Below are 18,537 nucleotides of genomic sequence, written 5' to 3' on the forward strand. Positions count from 1 at the left end.
TTTTTTTTTTTTTTTAATTTTTTGTGGTGATGGAATCCCACTATGTTGCCCAGCCTGGTCTCAAACTCTTGGGTTCAAGTGATCCTTCCACCTTGGCCTCCCAAAGTGCTGGGATTACAGACATGAACCACTGTGCCTGGCCCAGTTTTTTGATACTGTGAAAAATGCTGCATGAATATCCTTTATTCATTTGACCATTGTATACCACATTGGGTCTAAAACTGTTCCTAAAATTTAGTTGAATCTAATTTCTCTGCTATTTAAGAGTTTTAAAAGAAAATAGTTTGCTGTGGGGAAAAGCATACACAAAAAGTTAAGACTATCCTAAAAAATTCATATACTTAAGTATGTCTAAGAAAAGAGTACAGAATATATGAATGGGTAGACTATAATTTAATTATTGGATACTTAAATTTTTTTCTAGTTTTTGTTTTGTTAAACATCTTTAAATCTTTGTGAGTATTCTTAGGAAAAGTCAGTGGATCTGTTATATGGAGTAAATGGAGATTCTTAATTTGGGAACTTCCCAGCCGCACTATTGTTTTTAATCACCGGAGATCCACCTGCCTCTTCAGGAATCTCAGTAATCTGTTACTATTACTGTACTGATCTCAGGTATTCCCCGTGTCATTCCAGGGTGAGCACAGAACTGCCCTTTAATTTTTTGTGGCAAAGCTGAAATTAAGCTGTAATGTTGAAACAGAACTTTATTAAAGTCGATTAGTAATATAAGAGAATTACAGCACAGAGAATCTTATAGGTGACTGACTACATCTTCTCCACAGCACTCTTCACAGGGGGTCTGTTTAGCCATACTGCACATATTGGGATGTGTTGGCCAGTGTACTGAGATGAGACAGAACTGCAGGTAGACTTGACATACATTACTGAAATACCATTTTTTTTTTTTTTTTTTTGAGATGGAGTCTCGCTCGGTCGCCCAGGCTGGAGTGCAGTGGCTGGATCTCGGCTCACTGCAAGCTCCGCCTCCTGGGTTTACGCCATTCTCCTGCCTCAACCTCCCGAGTAGCTGGGACTACAGGCGCCCGCCACCTCGCCCGGCTAGTTGTTTTTTTTTTTTTTATATTTTTTAGTAGAGACAGAGTTTCACCGTGTTAGCTAGAATGGTCTCGATCTCCTGACCTTGTGATCCGCCCATCTCGGCCTCCCTAAGTGCTGGGATTACAGGCTTGAGCCACCGCGCCCAGCCTGAAATACCATTTTTAATTAAAGGTTTGAATTAGATATAGAAGGGAGATAAGTTATGCAAAATTTGTTTGGATAATAAGGATCTAAATCATTTTATTATTGGAGTGAACAAAAATAAATTATAATGAGTCCATTTAAAAGATCCTGTAACATGCATTCTAATAAGAGAATGTTATTTAGAAAACAAAATATTCGAAGGCACAATTTTAGGTGTTTTTCATGGGGGAAGATGTGGTACATAGGACTTGGGGTATGGGTAGATTTCTTACTCATCTGCTAGAGCTACTAGAATGATCAGTACCTAATCTCTCAAGATTGGCTAGGTGTTTGATATTTCATTGTTCCCTTTTATGTGTAAAAATTTAAATATTCTTCTCCCAGGTTTGATTTTTGCCAAGCATCAGAAGGAAAGCGCCCATCTGAAAATCTTGGTCAGGTACTATTTGGGGAAAGAATTGAACCTTCACCATATAAGGTTTGTATTTAGTGTTATGTAATAATTATTTACTTACAGCTTTTGCTTTTTGTTATTTAAGAAAAGCCTGAGATTACTCAGCTATCATTGCTAAGGAGGAGTTCATTTCTCTTTTTCTTCTAGGAATAGTTTCTTAAAATCAAAGTTAGAAGGATCCTTGTCCTTCTCACAGTGTGTCATTGATAAGTCTATCTTAATGGACATTCATGCAACTAATGTTATGAAGATAAGATGGTGGCTTAAGGGGCAAGACTCAGACGCTCTGCCTCCTTTACAGAGAGTCCTGAAACCCACCTTCCAGTCATGAGGGGTTGTCCCAGCTGCTCTATGATTGTTTCCCTCTGTTTTCCAGCAGTATCTAGAGACACTCTCTGTTAACACATATAATGCTTCCTGGGCTACCGCATTGGGATTTTTAGAAGCTAACCTTTCTTTCTTTCTTTTTTTTTTTTTTTTTTTCAGACAGAGTCTTGCTCTGTTGCCCAGGCTGCAGTGTAGTGGTGAGATTTCAGCTCACTGCAACCTCTGCCTCCTGGGTTCAAGCAGTTCTCATGTCTCAGCCTCCTGAGTAGCTGGGACTATAGGTGCATGGCACCATACCCAGCTAATTTTTTTGTATTGTTAGTAGAGATGGGGTTCCACTGTGTTGGTCAGGCTGGTCTCAAACTCCTGAACTCAAGTGATTTGCCCATCTCGGCCTCCCAGAGTGTTGAGATTACAGATTTGAGCCAGTACGCCTGGCCTAACCTTTCTATTTTGATGATTGAAAATGTATTTGGAACATCTTTGGTACATTTTTAGAACACCAGTTAAACCAAACTAAGCACAATATAAGGTGTTCTTTTCAACATATGTACTTCATCATCTCTCAGAATTCTTTGCCTTTAAATCTGTTATCTTTTAAGCCTATTATCCTTCCACACTGCATAGTCCCTGTTTGTTTTATATCTATTCTCCTACTGTACAAAGAACAATGGTCTTTTGCTTTTAGAAACATTAGTTTATTATAATAATGTATCACCATATAAAAAAATTAAATGATGCAGAAGAGTAATAATAAATGTGCAATTCTACTTCACAGCTTGTTATTAAAATTTCCTGAAAATTTTTGTACACCTATAAGCTTATATTAAATAGATTAGATACACTTATTTGTTTTAACATACTATGTTCCACACTTTGCATTTTTCCTTTAACTCTCTACCATGGGCATCTGTCCACATGAGAATGTGTGTTCTAATGGCTCTAACTTGACTCCAGGTTTTATTCCCCAGCCCGACAGCTTCCTCTCCTGGCTTCGCGTCTCTGCTCTGGCTTAGACCTCATACATATCCACCTTCCCTGCTTTCTCACGAGGCACCCCTGTCTCCCTCAACATTTTATTACATGGAGCATAACATTGATTATCTGTCCAGGAAATCCCTAGGCCTAGATTCGTCTCAGCAACCATCTTACTCCCTCCAGCACCTGCACCTACACTGTGAAGCCCTGGGGGAAAAGAGACATCGCTGTGCAGATTTAATCCACTACAGGTTGATAGATTTTGACTGTAAATATATCCTCTTCAAATATTCTTTTTTTCTTTTTCTTTTCTTTTTTAAGAGATGGAGCCTTGCTCTGTCACCCAGGCTGGAGTGACGTGGCACAATCATAGGTCACTGCAGCGTCAGACTCCTAGGCTCAAGTGATCTTCCTATCTCACTCCCCTGAGTGGCTAGGGCTACAGATGCATACCACGACATCCAGCCAATTTTTAAATTTTTTATCGAGACAAAGTCTCACTCTGTCGCCCAGGCTTGTCCTGAACTTCTGGCTTCAAGCAATCTTTCTACCTCAGCCTCCCAAAGGGTTGGGATTATAGACATAGACGTGAGCCACCACCTGATGCCTTTCAAATACGTTTTTTGAGACAGAGTCTCACTCTATTGCCCAGGCTAGAGTGCACTGGCACGATCTCAGCTCACTGCAACCTCCACCTCCTGGGTTCAAGTGATTCTCCTGCCTTAGCTTCCCAAGTAGCTGGAATTACAGGCATGTGCCACCACGCCCAGCAAATTTTTGTATTTTTTGTAGAGATGGGGTTTTGCCATATTGGCCAAGCTAGTCTCGAACTCCCGACCTCAGATGATCTGCCTGTCTCAACCTCACAAAGTGCTGGGATTACAGGCATGAGCTACCATACCTGGCCCCCTTTCACATATTCTAATCTGAAATTGTCTACCCTAAAATTGCCAGTAACTTTTAAAGTTTCCTAAACACAGTAGATTCGAAGGCCCTAATGGGATGAAGTCCCTGGGGAAGAAGGAACTCAAAGTGTATGGACGTGGTGCCATTGAGCAGGGCAGGCATGTAACTTGTGAAACACCACCTCCCTCTTGGGATGTTTGGAAGATTACTTGGAATGGTATTGCATTCTTCTTAGAGCAGATGACTGTTTTCAGGCATGCTTATTAAATTTTACAATCCTAAATACTCCAGCAGCCTCTCAGCCCCATCTCTCTGTTTAGTTATGTCTTGGCCTTGAGAAATGATGGGTGGGAAGAACATCAGTAATGCCCTTAGAGAACTGGGAAGACAGCAGGAGTCCGTAGCAGGAAACAGAAGGAAACCCAGCAAAATATCCAAACCATGGAGAAGTGTTGTCCCTTGGGGCAGACTTTGAAGGCAGGTTACTCCCCTTAGTAGGAGTCATTGGGCACATTTCGGTTTCTGTGCAAGGACTGTTCCTTGCTCATACACAGGACCCTTTTGGGGGCCTAGTACTTTTCAGATTTAATCCTTTGTTGTAGAAGTTGAGGTTAAATAGAATAAAAGGAGAGCTTTAGAATGGAGAAAGATGTGCACACAACATTTTCCCTGAGTCTCATGGAATGTTTTAGAATCAATATCTGTACTAAAAGAAATTCTCTAAGCCCCAAGTTTAAAGGGGCAGAGCAAGCACATTTTAAGGCCAAGGGGTAGGTCAATAGAAACATGGGACTCAGAAGATTTTTTTCCAAGCCAGCCATAAATGTATTGACTAATGTTTTTCATTTCACTATTTATTCTTTATTTTCAAGGATTTCTTTCTTTCTTTCTTTCTTTCTTTTTCTTTCTTTCTTTCTTTCTTTCTTTCTTTTTCTTTCTTTCTTTCTTTCTCTTTCTTTCTTTTCTTTCTTTCTTTCTTTCTTTCTTTTTCTTTCTTTCTTTCTTTCTCTTTCTTTTTCTTTCTCTCTTTCTTTCTCTTTTCTTTTTTCTTTTCTTTTCTTTTCTTTCTTTTCTTTCTTATTTTGAGTCTCACTCTGTGGCCTGGGCTCACTGCAGCCTTGAACTCCCAGGCTCAATAAATCCTCTCACCTCAGCCTCCTGAGTAGCTGGGACTACAGGTATACCCACCATGCCCAGGTAATTTTTTTTATTTTTTGGAGAGACAGGGTCTCACTATGTTGTCCAGGCTGGTTTAGAACTCCTGGGCTCAAGCAGTCTTCCTGCCTTAGCCACCCAAAGTTCTGGGATTATAGGTGTGAGCCACTATACCCAGCTTTATCTTATTTTAGATCTGCCATAAAAACTGAGGTAACAATCAGCAACAAAATAAAATCCCAGTCTGCTTTGCCATCTTTTATATTTGACTTCTGTTTAGGTCAGGAAAACAACAGTGCAAGACATTGTGTGTATTATGTGAAGCTGAAACCACATTTCAGAGGACCATAAAATCTCATCTGAGATCTAAGCACTCATATTCAGTAACTCAGTTAACATACTTGCTCAGTACCTTTCATGTGCCAGGCACTGTGATGGGATACAGCAGTGAGCCAAACAAAAATCTCTGTCCTCATGGATCTTTTATGCTGATGGGGAGAATGAGACAAAATAAGTTACCAGAATATATGTTTCAATTACTGATGAAAGAACTATTGAAAATAAATCTGGGAAGGTGTGTGGGGAATTTCTAATTTTAAATAGGCTTACTGCAAAGGTGAATTTAAAATCTTAAGTTTAAAAAGCCTTACCGAGAAGGTGACATTTGAGCAAAGACCTGAAGCAAGTAAGGGAGTGAGCCATGGGAATATGAGGGGGAGGTGTTCTAGCTGAAGAAAGGCCCCGAGGTGTGCAACTTGAGCAGGCGAGCAAGATAGAGCATATTAGGCAATGAACACAGAGAAGTAACAGGACCACATTATAGAATGACTCAGAGGCCACTGTGAGGATTGGCCTTTACATCTGAGCAAGATGGTTGGTTAACACTGGAGGGTTTTGAGTAGGCTTCGATTTTACCAGGGTCACCCTGGCTGCTGTACTGAGAATGGATCATGGGGACGTGAGGGGAGAAGCTAGGAGACCAGTAGGAGGCCTTCTCCCTCATCTAGATATGATCTGTCTTGGGAGGGGTGAGGGGGTGGTAAAGAGGTCAGAATCTCTAAATCTGTCTTTGTTTTGAAGGTGGCTGACAGAATTTGCCAAGGGATGGGATGTGGAGTGTGGAGTTTCTATTTTCTAAGATGGGACAGTGTGGGAAGAGCCAGGTTGGGGAATGGGGAAGAGTTAGTTTTGGATGTGGTCAGTGAGAGGTGTTTATTCGGTGTCCAAGCAGAGATGTTGAATAAACAGCCAATTACATGCTCCTGGAGTTTGGAGGAGGGCTTCATCCTGGATATACACAGTATGTAGTTGAGAATCATCCGTGTGTAGGTGGTATTCACAGCCATGGAACTGAGGCGATCCCCAAGGGAGGGGTAGAGATGAAGAAGACAAGACTCGAAGAGGCGCTCCTCTGACCTGTAGCACCAGGCGCCCTGAGGGCTCCTGGTATTGTATTTTTAGTAGAAGTGGGATTTTAGCATGTTGGTCAGGCTGGTCTCGACCTCCTGACCTTAAAACATCCACCCCTCTCAGCCTCCCAAAGTGCTGGAATTACAGGCATGAGGCTCAGACCCTTGGAGCACCTGGTGTTACAGTTCAGGAGGATGGAGAGAGTCTAGCAAAGGACACTGAGAAGGAGCCATTGATGAGAAAGAAGGGTAACAGGGAGATTGTGGTCCCTGGAGGCCAAGGCAAGAAAGTGTTTCCAGGAGGAGGGATTGATTGATTTGTCACTGATGGGTAAGGTGAGATGAGGACGGATGATTGACCTTGGGTTTAACCTTCAATGTGGAGGTCATTGATGAGAAAGCAGCCGTGGTAGAATAGCCAGGTGGAGAGAGAATGGAAAGGCCAGTTGCAGGTGGGCACATCTACAGCTGTCTTGAGAACTTTTATTTTACTGGCAATGAGAAAAAGAGTGGTAGCTGGAGGAGATGGCATGGTTCAAAGAGGACTGTTTTTATTTGTTTGTTTGGAGACAGAGTCTTACTCTGTCATCCAGGCTGGAGTGCAGTGGTGCAATCTCAGCTCACCGCAACCTCCACCTCCCAGTTCCAGTGTTTCTCTTGCCTTAGCCTCCCGAGCAGCTGGGATTACAGGTGCCTGCCACCACACCTAGTTCATTTTTGTATTTCTAGTAGGGACAGGGTTTCGCCACGTTGGCCAGGCTGGTCTCAAACTCCCCACCTTGGGTGATCTGCCCATCTTGGCCTCCCAGAGTGCTGGGATTACAGGTGTGAGCCAAGGCACCCGCCCCAAAGAGGACTTGTGATAGATCTTCAAGCAAGGCGTGTATGTGGATGGGTATGATCAGTAGATATAGGAAAAATGATGTTTTAGGAGATGGAAGGATTGCCATGGGTGTCCTTGCTCTGGCAAGAAGGGATGGAACCCAGTGTACTGGTGGAAAGGTTGGCCCCAGTGAGCTCGTTGTAACTGGAGGGAAGGCAGAGACATGGGGCATGATGCTGGGAGGTAAATGTGGCAATTGCTCCTGATTCCTCAGTGAAGTAGGCAGCATGGCCACCCCACCTGTGAGTGAGGAGGGAGGCAGCAGCCAAGTAGGATCCAGGAGAGTGAATAAAGAAGGAGTGTGGAGCAGCTGCTAGGCTGCATCAGGAACCCTCTGGCCAGCTGATGGTTTGAAGTAACAGCAGCCAGCGTGCTTACTTATGTATCTCCAGCTATTTCCAGCTGTGCTGCTATGAGTTGGATTTAACCAGGTTTGTGGTTTTAACAAGTGAGTACCAAAAAAGTGAGAGAACACAGGATGTGAGGACATCCTTGGATGTTATGAAAGATGGAGATACTGTTGAGCTTAGAGTTTGAGCTTGCACAGGGGGCATGTAAGGGCACAAAAGGAGTAAGAGACAGTGAAAAGACTGTAGGATCTGTTGATTCAAGTGGCATCCAGAGCTTGTTGGAGGTGAGGAACATTTAAGCCAGTGAGTTGGAACAGTGGGAGGAGGTGCTTTGACACTAGGAAGCTTGAAATGAAGATAACGGCAGGGACTCCTGTCATTGTTAAAGGCAGGGTGGAGTGCGACCAGAGGAGCGAGTCCTTTGAAATAGGATAAAGACCAGAGTTGCTGGAGGAGAGGGCAGAGGATCAAAAGGTCATTGTTTTCAAGGATCATTTATATAAATGTAATCACCAAGAATCAGGAACCAGGAGGAGTGTTGGAGTGACAGTGTGTCTGGAGCTGAGGGCCAGTGACCTGGGGCTGGTAGATGACAAGAACAGGAAGGAGTAGGGGCGGTGTGGTCTGATCACATGGGAGTCAAAGCTAGAGGTTTCTGGAGGAGGGAGAATGGTCTGGCCCAGCGCTGGGGCCTGTGAGAGAAAACAGGCACCACTGGCAAGACTCCAGTGAGGCAGCGTCCCTCAGGGACAGCCAGGTTTCCATCAGAACAGGCACCAGTGTTCTCCTGGTGACACATGAGTTTCAGGCATAGTGGAAGGGTTTAAGCAGTTGGGGTGGGGATCCATTTTGGGATTCAAATGTGAGAATGGAAGGATGACATGGAAATCCTGGACTTCTGGTGGTGACTAATATTCAGAGGGGTAAAGGGCATAATGGGATTATCCTTGCCAGAGCAAGGATACCCATGGCATAATGAGCCCTGCCCATTAGCCCTAATGGGCAGTAGTCCATTTTCATGCTGCTATGGAGAAATACCAAACTGGGTAACTTGTAAAGAAAAGTGGTTCAGTTGACTCACAGTTCCACATGACTGGGGAGGCCTCAGGAAAACAATCATGGCAGAAGGGGAAGCAACCATGTCCTTCTTCACATGGTGGCAGAAAAGAGAAGTGCAGAATGAAGCAGGCAAAGACCCTTATAAAACCATCAGATCCTATGAGAACTTACTCACTATCCCAAAAACAGCACGGGGGACCACCCCCATGATCTAATCACCTCCCACAGGTCCCTCCCCCAACACGTGGGGGTTACAATTCAGATCACAATTGGAGATGAGATTTGGGTGGGGACACCAAGCCAAACCACATCAGTGCTGATGGTCTCAGGCTGCATGGGGGAGGAGTCTTGCCAGGAGTGTGCAGCCTTGTATGATTTCCCTCAGATATGGACTTCGATATAATTTTTCTGCTATTTGCTAAAAGCTGGTGGTGAGATACGTAACAGTAACTGTTATTTAGTGAATACCTGTTTTCATCAGTCAGCATGCTAGGTGTTTTGCACACACATTTCTGTATCTGACAGCCCTGCAAGGCAGGTCCTGCTCCCATTTTACACATAAGTTAACTGAAGCTGAGGCAGGGTTACGCAGCTTTCCCTGGTCCCCTAACAAGATGGAGCTGACCTGTACCCAGGTCTGACTCTAGATTGATAGAGCCTTTGATTTTCAGAATTATTCCAAGGAGAATTTTAAATCCTCACTGAAATAATCCAGGAAAAATTATAATCCCACGTTTTCCCAAATAGAAACAGAACAGTGCTGTGCTTGTGTTTTAAGGAGGATTTGTTTCCCTTGGGAGCTAAGAATATTTAAAAATCCTTAACAAAACATAAAATACAATTCCATCCATAACCAAACATGATTTAAAATATTATAAAATTCCCAACTAAACACATGACAGAGAGAGGCCGTAGGGTGTTGTGCTGAAGAGCATTTTCTCCGGAGCTCAACTCGCTTGGCTCAGATCCTGGCTATGCCGACGCTCAGTTGTGTGACTTGGTGCTCCAGTTTTCTCCTCTGTAAAAGATGGATAAGGGTTGTTCGGAGGATTACATGAGGCTTGATATATACAAAGTACGTGGAACACAGGAAGCACTAAACAGATGTTACCTATTACTACTTTAAACGTCACCTTACTCTTGCTATTTCCTTCACAATTGAACACACAGGTTGACTCACCTAACAAAGTGAGCGCTGGATTGAGGTGTCAGATTTGCCATTTTGGTGTAATATTGTCTCTCTCTGCTTAACTTATTTTAAGTTTGGTACCTGTGCTTCTGATTCCTTAGTATGTATACTTTTGTTTTTCTATTTTTCACTTTTTAGGAATGAATGTTTAAGGGTCATATAAGGTTTAAAATATCAACTAGTGGTACAAATATGGCTGTATTGGAAATAGCAGTGCAGACAGAATGAAAGCATTGGCTGACAGGTGGCAGCAGTGGACTGCGCTTAAACATTCACTTAGCTGCTTCACTGCACCTGCTTTAGGGATGTTAATACGTACATACATACAAAGAGTGGGCTGCTTAGAAGTGAACCATGCCATTTTTTTTTTACCACCTTATGTAATAAAGTTTGAATTTATTAAAAGATAAAATTACAGCTGGTTGTATAGTTGGTAAATTTCAGCCTTCTGGAATCATGTTTACCCTGATTTTAGACATCTGAATGTCACTTTTTCTTATCACATGCCATCTTGTTTACTGCTGAATCTCTATCACGTGACACTTAAGGAGGGCACTTAACATCTATTGATTATTTGAACATAAAAATTTGTCTGCTTGTTACTAGAAAGCCATCAACTCCAGAATTCCTAAGACATGACCATGGAATATTACTAGGAGAGACTAAAGTTCCATTTTTGTTCTACATGGGATTTTTTTTTTTCTCTTCTAGAACTTACTTACATTTAAAAGGTAAGTCGATTGATATTACCAAAAAGAACGTATCAAAGGAAAACTTGATGACAAGTCTTTAGAGAAACACAATAGGAGTAACATTTACATCTGATTGAGCTATGAGGAATTTAAAAATTTATTTATTACCAATATTAATCCACTAAGTAATTTAATGGGGCTAGCATTTTTACTCTGTTTGTGATATTGATATGAAGAACCTGGATATTTTTTCTGAATTTGCTTTCCACTTCCTTTTAATACAGTTTACGTTTAATAAGGAGGACACCTGTAAGCTTGTTTGTACAAAAACATACCATACAGAGAAAGCTGAAGACAAACAAAAGTTAGAATTCTTGAAAAAAAGCATGTTATTGAATTATCAGCATCACTGGTAAGGCATGAATATTTTTTATTTTGGGGTTTATCCTTTCCATATGAAATCTTTGTTGCATTGACTATATAAATTACTTGATTGTGTAAAATATAGCAAATTAATTGATTTCCTTTTTTTGTTACTAGTGGTCGTAGTTTGAAGTAGTGACTCTTGGTTAAAGATGATATCATTTAAAGAATTATCTTTTAACCGTGTTTGGATTACTGTAATATCTGGTACTTCTTTTAGTACATAGATCTGGTACATAGAGTAGTTATTTTTATTCACATATAGGCATACCTTGGGGATACTGAGGTTCAGTTCCATTCCACTGCAGTAAAGCAAATATCACAATAAAGTGAGTCACATAAAGTTTTTTGGTTTCCCAGTGCATATAAAAGTTATGTTTATACTACGTATAGTCTATTTAAAGTCTGCAATAACATAATGTGTAAAACAAGTCTATAAGTACCGTAATTAAAAATACATTATTGCTAAAAAAAAAAAAAGGCTGACATAAAGACATGAAGTGAACACATGCTGTTGAAAAAATAGCACTGATAGATCTGCTCAATGCATAGATGCCACAAACCTTCAGTTTCTAAAAAACACCGTATCTGCAAAGCACAATAAAGTGAAGGGCAATAAAACGAAGTATGCCTGAATAGTGAACAGTAGCATATTATGCTTTGGGGAAAAGGGCCTGGGTCAGTCTTCTGGTGAAAGCATTGTTTTATACTTGTGGGCTATGAAAAAAATCACAGGAAAACAAAACTTAACTTTTGTTTGATAAATAGTATCAACTTCAAGTAAAAAGCTTACATTTTGCTTAGCCTTTTATTTTGTAAACATGACATAACATTAACAAATTCTGTGCCAGTTTGTATCAGAATCAAAAAGCATTTAAAACTATCCTGTTTTTCCTTCCAAAGTAGTATGTACTTATTATGCAATATTCAAACATAGAATTTTTTTTTTTTTTTTGAGACGGAGTCTCACACTGTTCCCCAGGCTGGAGTGCTATGGCGTGATCTTGGCTCACTGCAACCTCTGTCTCCCGGGGTCAAGTGATTCTTGCACTTTAGCCTCCTGAGTAGCTGGGATTACAGGTGCCTGCCACCACGCCTGGCTAATTTTTGTATTTTTAGTAGAGATGGAGTTTTACCATGTTGGCCAAGCTGGCCTTGAACTCCTGACCTTGAGAGATCCACCCCTCTCAGCCTCCCAAAGTGCTGGAATTATAGGTGTGAGCCACTGCACCCAGTCAAACATAGAATATTTTTAAAGACTTTCAAAATCCAACATTTGAAGTATAACCATTACTATTCTTCTGAGTAATTTTGCTTGGAAATGCCTATATTCTATAAACTATGGGGTCATAGTTTACATATGTTTTGCCTTTTCTAGAAAGTGTAAAATGCTTTTAGTGGCAAGCAGGAGGACTGTCTTCGTGCACTTCCTTTTGGATGTTTGTCCTGTCAGTATATTAGATCACATTGTTTGTTCACGCCAGTGAGGTTAGGAACCGTGGATCTCAGCTGAGACCTGACCAGGTCCTGTGGCCTCACATTCCCTCCTACCCCTCAGTTTTCCTCCTCCTCCACCCTACCCAACCCCCATACGCATAGAACCCTGGGTCCTGTGCACAGCCATGACCTAGTCTGTGATGGAAAGGATTCGTTCTGACTGGCCAGACCTGGGTAACATCTACCTGAACCCCATAAGAATGAGTTTCCTGTAGGCTGCTGGGGCTCTGTTGGAAGGAAGGAGACGGTGCTGTTAGAAACCTGCCTGTTATGCTTGTGTCCGCTTCTTTCTCATCTGACCCTCAGTGCAAACGGGAACTTTAAAACCTCTTTTGTCTCCCCATTTCTTTAGTTTCGGGCAAATGAAGAGCTTTTTTCCCCTAAACTACCATAGGAATACTGCTTATTTGCTAGATCAGTGCATATCAATTGCATATCAACTTGGGATATGTTTACTTTTTCATAAGTAATTGAAATTTTCCTTGTTGTTTTTCTTTGTAATCTTCTAAATAATATTTAAACCTCAGTTCTTATCTTCTCATGTTAGCCCTATCCACCTACATTTACTGCAATAGCTATCAGTTTGTTGACTGAATGAAAGAATGACTCTTAAGCTATGTGGGTGATTTTTTTAGCTCTTTCTTCTACCCTCTGTGCTTAGAATACTGTTTAGTGAGCCCAGCGCAGTGGCTCACGCCTATAATCCCAGCACTTTGGGAGGCTGAGGTGGGCAGATCACCTGAGGCCAGGAGTTCTAGACCAGCCTGGCCAACATGGTGAAACCCCATCTCTACTAAAAATACAAAAATTAGCCAGATGTGGTGGCAGGCGCCTGTAATCCCAGCTACTTGGGAGGGTGAGGCAGGAGAATCGCTTAAACCAAAGAATACTGTTTAGTCTTGCTGCTGAAGGTAATAGAAGCAGTTCTTCTTCAGTAGTCTCCTCACAGGAAAGTACTTAGAGATATTTTTGACTAATTTGTGATGCAGTTAACAAAGATTTCATTATAATGCCAAGATGCTTAATAACAAGAATAGATAAAATAGTGTACCAATTAAGAAAGCATTAGTAAAATTTACTGAACGATTTGTTATCAGTGTATCAATGGCAAACTTAAACTATTCTGCTTTAAAAAATTAACTTGGGAATGTGCTGGTAAATAAAGATTTTGCAGTTGAATCAGAAAAGTTGATGATTTTAAGTGTAACACTTAAATCAGTTCAGTATACATTTGGAAAATATTGATTCACATTGATTAATTTATTGAAACCATTATTTGAGTATATTATGTCCATGACCTATTTCAGAAAGATTTTACTGTATAATTTGATTTTAAGCATAGACAGTAGAGTTGACACATAAAATTTATGTACCCATGGAAATTTATAGTATTCTGTTATGGAGTTTGACTGTGAATGTAGCACATTTTATTTTATACTCTGCACTAAGACGTGTTGGGGAGAGCATAATCGTTTTCTAAATCATAAAGCAATATATGCCAATGAAAAAACACAAGCAGTACAAGAAAATATTAAGTAAAAGTAAGTCTTCTGTCACCCCCATTTTCATTTCTCTTCTACAGAACTAACACTATTATTTCTCATGTGTGTTTCTAATTTCCTATGCATATGGAGGTATAGAAACAGGTGTGTCCTTTTTACAATAATGCAACTAAAATATTATTGTACACATTATTCTACAACTTGCTCATTTAAGAAAATATTATGGACTTTTTTGAGGTCAGGTAACCTCGTAAATCTATAACCTCCTCCATCTTTTTCATAATTTTGCAATTCACTGCATGAATCAATCATAATTTCTCCCCCATGACATTGGAACCATGCTCTAGTTTATTATTCTCACTATAAAGAACAGTTAATAGTTTCTTATATGAGTTGAAGAATACTTTTTATTTTTTAAATTTTTTGTTGTTGTTGTTGAGACAGAATCTCGCTCTGTTGCCCAGGCTGGAGTGCAGTGGCACAATCTCGGCTCACTGCAACCTCAGCCTCCTGGGTTCAAGTGATTCTCCTGTCTCAGCGTCCTGAGTAGCTAGGACTACAGGTATCTGCCACCACGCCTGGCTAAGTTTTGTATTTTTAGTAGAGATGGGGTTTCACTATGTTGGCCAGGCTGCTCTCGAACTCCTGACCTCTTGATCTACCCACTGTGGCCTCCCAAAGTGCTGGGATTACAGGCGTGAGCCACCATTCCTGGCCATGCTTTTTAATTCTTACTTGGGGCTTTAGAACATATTTTAAAGATCTTTTTGGCTTACTCTGTCAGTAGCTGCTAAGCTACTTCATGATTCCTGAAACTATTGCTTTGATACCAGCACCAGACACTTAAAACTTTCTTCAGCTGTGCTCTTTGTGGTTTGTGATTATACTTCTTGCCTGAGTTTCCAAATCTTGATGACATTTTATTTATAAAAGTATAATTAACTAGTTCAGAGTACTTACATTTTTTAGTATCATCGAACCACTGAACTATAGCTTATTGAATTATAAAGGGGTCTTGAAGATACTTTAGTGAGTTCCAATCCCAGATCCTACCAAGTTAGCAAAGGAGAATGATGTGCTGTTTTCAGAAATTCAGAATCCTATTGAATAGTATTAATGTACTCATGTTAAAACTACGTAGAAATGCCAACTCGTGGACTACCTTCTTTGGGTCCCCTCCCTTTGTATGGGAGCTCTGTTTTCACTCTTAAATCTTGCAACTGCATTCTCTTCTGGTCCCTGTTTGTTACGGCTCAAGCTGAGCTTTTGCTCACCATCCACCACTGCTGTTTGCCGCCGTCACAGACCTGCCACTGACTTCCATCCCTCCGGATTCGGCAGGGTGTCTGCTGTGCTCCTGATTCAGCAAGGCGCCCATTGCAGCTCCCGATCGGGCTAAAGGCTTAACATTGTTCCTGCATGGCTAAGTGCCCGGGTTCCTCCTAATCGAGCTGAACACTAGTCACTGGGTTCCACGGTTCTCTTCTGTGACCCCCGGCGTCTAATAGAGCTATAACATTCACCGCATGGCCCAAGATTCCATTCCTTGGAATCTGTGAGGCCAGGAACCCCAGGTCAGAGAACATGAGGTTTGCCACCATCTTGGGAGCTCTGGGAGCGAGGATCCTCTGCTAACATGTGGCGACCATGAAGGGACCTCCAAAGCAATGGGAAACCTTCTCCCCAAGGCAAAAATGCCCCTAAGATGTATTCTGGATAATTGGGACCAATTTGACCCTCAGACGCTAAGAAAGAAATGACATATTCTTCTGCAATACCTCCTGGCCACGATATCGTCTTCAAGGGGGAGAAACCTGGCCTCCTGAGGGAAGTATAAATTATAACACCATCTTACAGCTAGACCTCTTTTGTAGAAAAGAAGGCAAATGGAGTGAAGTGCCATATGTACAAAGTTTCTTTTCACTAAGAGACAACTCGCGATTTTGTAAAAAGTGTGATTTATGCCCGACAGGAAGCCCTCAGACTCTACCTCCCTGCCCCGGCGCCCTGCCCAACTCCTTCCCCAACTAATAAGGACCCCCACTTCAACCCAAACGATCCAAAAGGAGATATAGACAATGAACCAGAGAGTACAAATATTCCCCGATGATGCCCCCTCCAAGCAGTGGGAGGAGGAGAATTCGGCCCAGCCAAAGTGCATACACCTTTTTCTCTCTCCGATTTAAAGCAAATTAAAATAGACCTAGGTAAATTCTCAGGTAACCCTGATGGCTATATTGATGTTTTACAAGAGTTAGGACAATCCTTTGGTCTGACATGGAGAGATATTATGTTACTGCTAAATCAGACACTAACCCTAAATGAGAGAAGTGCTGCCATAACTGCAGCCTGAGAGTTTGGCGATCTCTGGTATCTCAGAGATAGAATGACAACAGAGGAAAGAGAATAAATTCCCACAGGCCAGCAGACGGTTCCCAGTGTAGACCCTCAATGGGACACAGAATCAGAACATGGAGATTGGTGCCGCAGACATTTGCTAACTTGTGTCCTGGAAGGACTAAGGAAAACTGCGAAGAAGCCTATAAATTATTCAGTGATGTCCACTATAAAACAGGGAAAGGAAGAAAATTCTACCGTCTTTCTGAAGAAATTAAGGGAGGCTGTGAGAAAGCATACCTTTCTGTCACCTAACTCTGTTGAAGGTCAACTAATCTTAAAGGATAAGTTTATCACTCAGTCAGCTGCAGACATTAGAAAAAAAACTTCAAGTCCACCTTAGGCCCAGAGCAAAACTTGGAAACCCTACTGAACTTGGCAACCTTGGTTTTTTGTAAGAGAGATCAGGAGGAGCAGACGGAACGGGACAAAGGAGATAAGAAAAAGCCCACCACTTTAGCCATGGCCCTCAGGCAAGCAGACTTTGGAGGCTCTGGAACAGGGAAACGCTGGGCAAATCAAACGCCTAATAGCAGTGAGGTCTACAAGGACACTTTAAAAAACATTGTTCAAATAGAAATAAGCTGCCACCTCGTCCATGCCCCTTATGTCAAGGAAATCACTGCAGGGCCCACTGCCCCAGGGGACGAACATCCTCTGAGTCAGAAGCCACTGACCAGCAGGACTGAAGGTGCCCAGGGCAAGCACCAGCCCATGCCATCACCCTCACAGAGCCCCGGGTATGCTTGACCATTGAGGGCCAGGAGGTTAACTGTCTCCTGGACACTGGCGCGGCCTTCTTAGTCTTACTGTCCTGTCCTGGACAACTGTCCTCCAGATCTGTCGCTATCTGAGGGGTCCTAGGACAGCCAGTCGCTAGATGCTTCTCCCAGCCACTAAGTTGTGACTGGGGAACTTTAACTCTTTTCACATGCTTTTCTAATTATGCCTGAAAGCCCCACTCCCTTCTTAGGGAGAGACATTCTAGCAAAAACAGGGGCCATTATACACCTGAAAATGGGAGAAGGAACACCCGTTTGTTGTCCCCTGCTTGAGGAAGGAATTGATTCTGAAGTCTGGGCAACAGAAGGACAATATGGACCAGCAAAGAATGCCCGTCCTGTTCAAATTAAACTAAAGGATTCCGTCTCGTTTCCCTACCAAAGGCAGTACGCCCTTATACCTGAGGCCCAACAAGTACTCCAAAAAAATTGTTAAGGACCTAAAAGCCCAAGGCCTAGTAAAACCATTCAATAACCCCTGCAATACTCCAATTTTAGGAGTACAGAAACCCAACAGACAGTGGAGGTTAGTGCAAGATCTCAGGATTATCAACGAGGCCCTTGTTCCTCTATACCCAGCTGTACCTAACCCTTATACTCTGCTTTCGTGAATACCAGAGGAAGCAGAGTGGCTTACAGTCCTGGACCTTAAGGATGCCTTTTTCTGCATCCCTGTACATCCTGCCTCTCAATTCTTGTTTGCCTTTGAAAATCCTTTGAGCCCAACGTCTCAACTCACCTGGACTGTCTTACCCCAAAGGTTCAGGGATAGCCCCCATCTATTTGGCCAGGCATTAGCCCAAGACTTAAGCCAGTTCTCACACCTGGACACTCTTGTCCTTTGGTACGTGGATGATTTACTTTTAGCCACCTGTTCAGAAACTTTGTGCCATCAAGCCACCCAAGCGCTCTTAAATGTCCTCGCCACCTGTGGCTACAAGGTTTCCAAACGAGAGGCTCAGCTCTGGTCACGGCAGGTTAAATACTTAGGGCTAAAATTATCCAAAGGCACCAGGGCCCTCAGTGAGGAATGTATCCAGCCCATACTGGCTTATCCTAATCCCAAAACCCTAAAGGAACTAAGAGGGCTCCTTGGCATAACAGGCTTCTGCCGAATATGGATTCCCGGGTACGGCAAAATAGCCAGGCCATTATATACACTAATTAAGGAAACTCAGAAAGCCAGTACCCGTGTAGTAAGATGGACACCTGAAGCAGAAGCGGCTTTCCAGGCCCTAAAGAAGGCCCTAACCCAAGCCCCAGTGTTAAACTTGCCAGCGGGGCAAGACTTTTCTTTATATGCCACAGATAAAAACAGGAATAGCTCT

At 42.1% G+C, this 18,537-nt stretch overlaps 1 protein-coding gene across 2 annotated transcripts in view; it reads left to right on the plus strand.

Annotated features, from left to right (window-relative positions):
• Positions 1-18,537, plus strand: part of TM9SF2 (transmembrane 9 superfamily member 2) — a 102,624-nt gene that overhangs the window by 20,040 nt on the left and 64,047 nt on the right. For both annotated transcript variants that reach the window (XM_011933830.1, XM_011933828.1), the window contains exons 3-4: positions 1,591-1,684; positions 10,893-11,020. In XM_011933830.1, the coding sequence (XP_011789220.1) occupies positions 1,591-1,684; positions 10,893-11,020 (222 nt within the window). The remainder of the gene's footprint in view (positions 1-1,590; positions 1,685-10,892; positions 11,021-18,537) is intronic.

The sequence above is a fragment of the Colobus angolensis genome, unplaced genomic scaffold, assembly GCF_000951035.1.
Source record: "Colobus angolensis palliatus isolate OR3802 unplaced genomic scaffold, Cang.pa_1.0 Scaffold13, whole genome shotgun sequence".
Classification (NCBI taxonomy): domain Eukaryota; kingdom Metazoa; phylum Chordata; class Mammalia; order Primates; family Cercopithecidae; genus Colobus; species Colobus angolensis.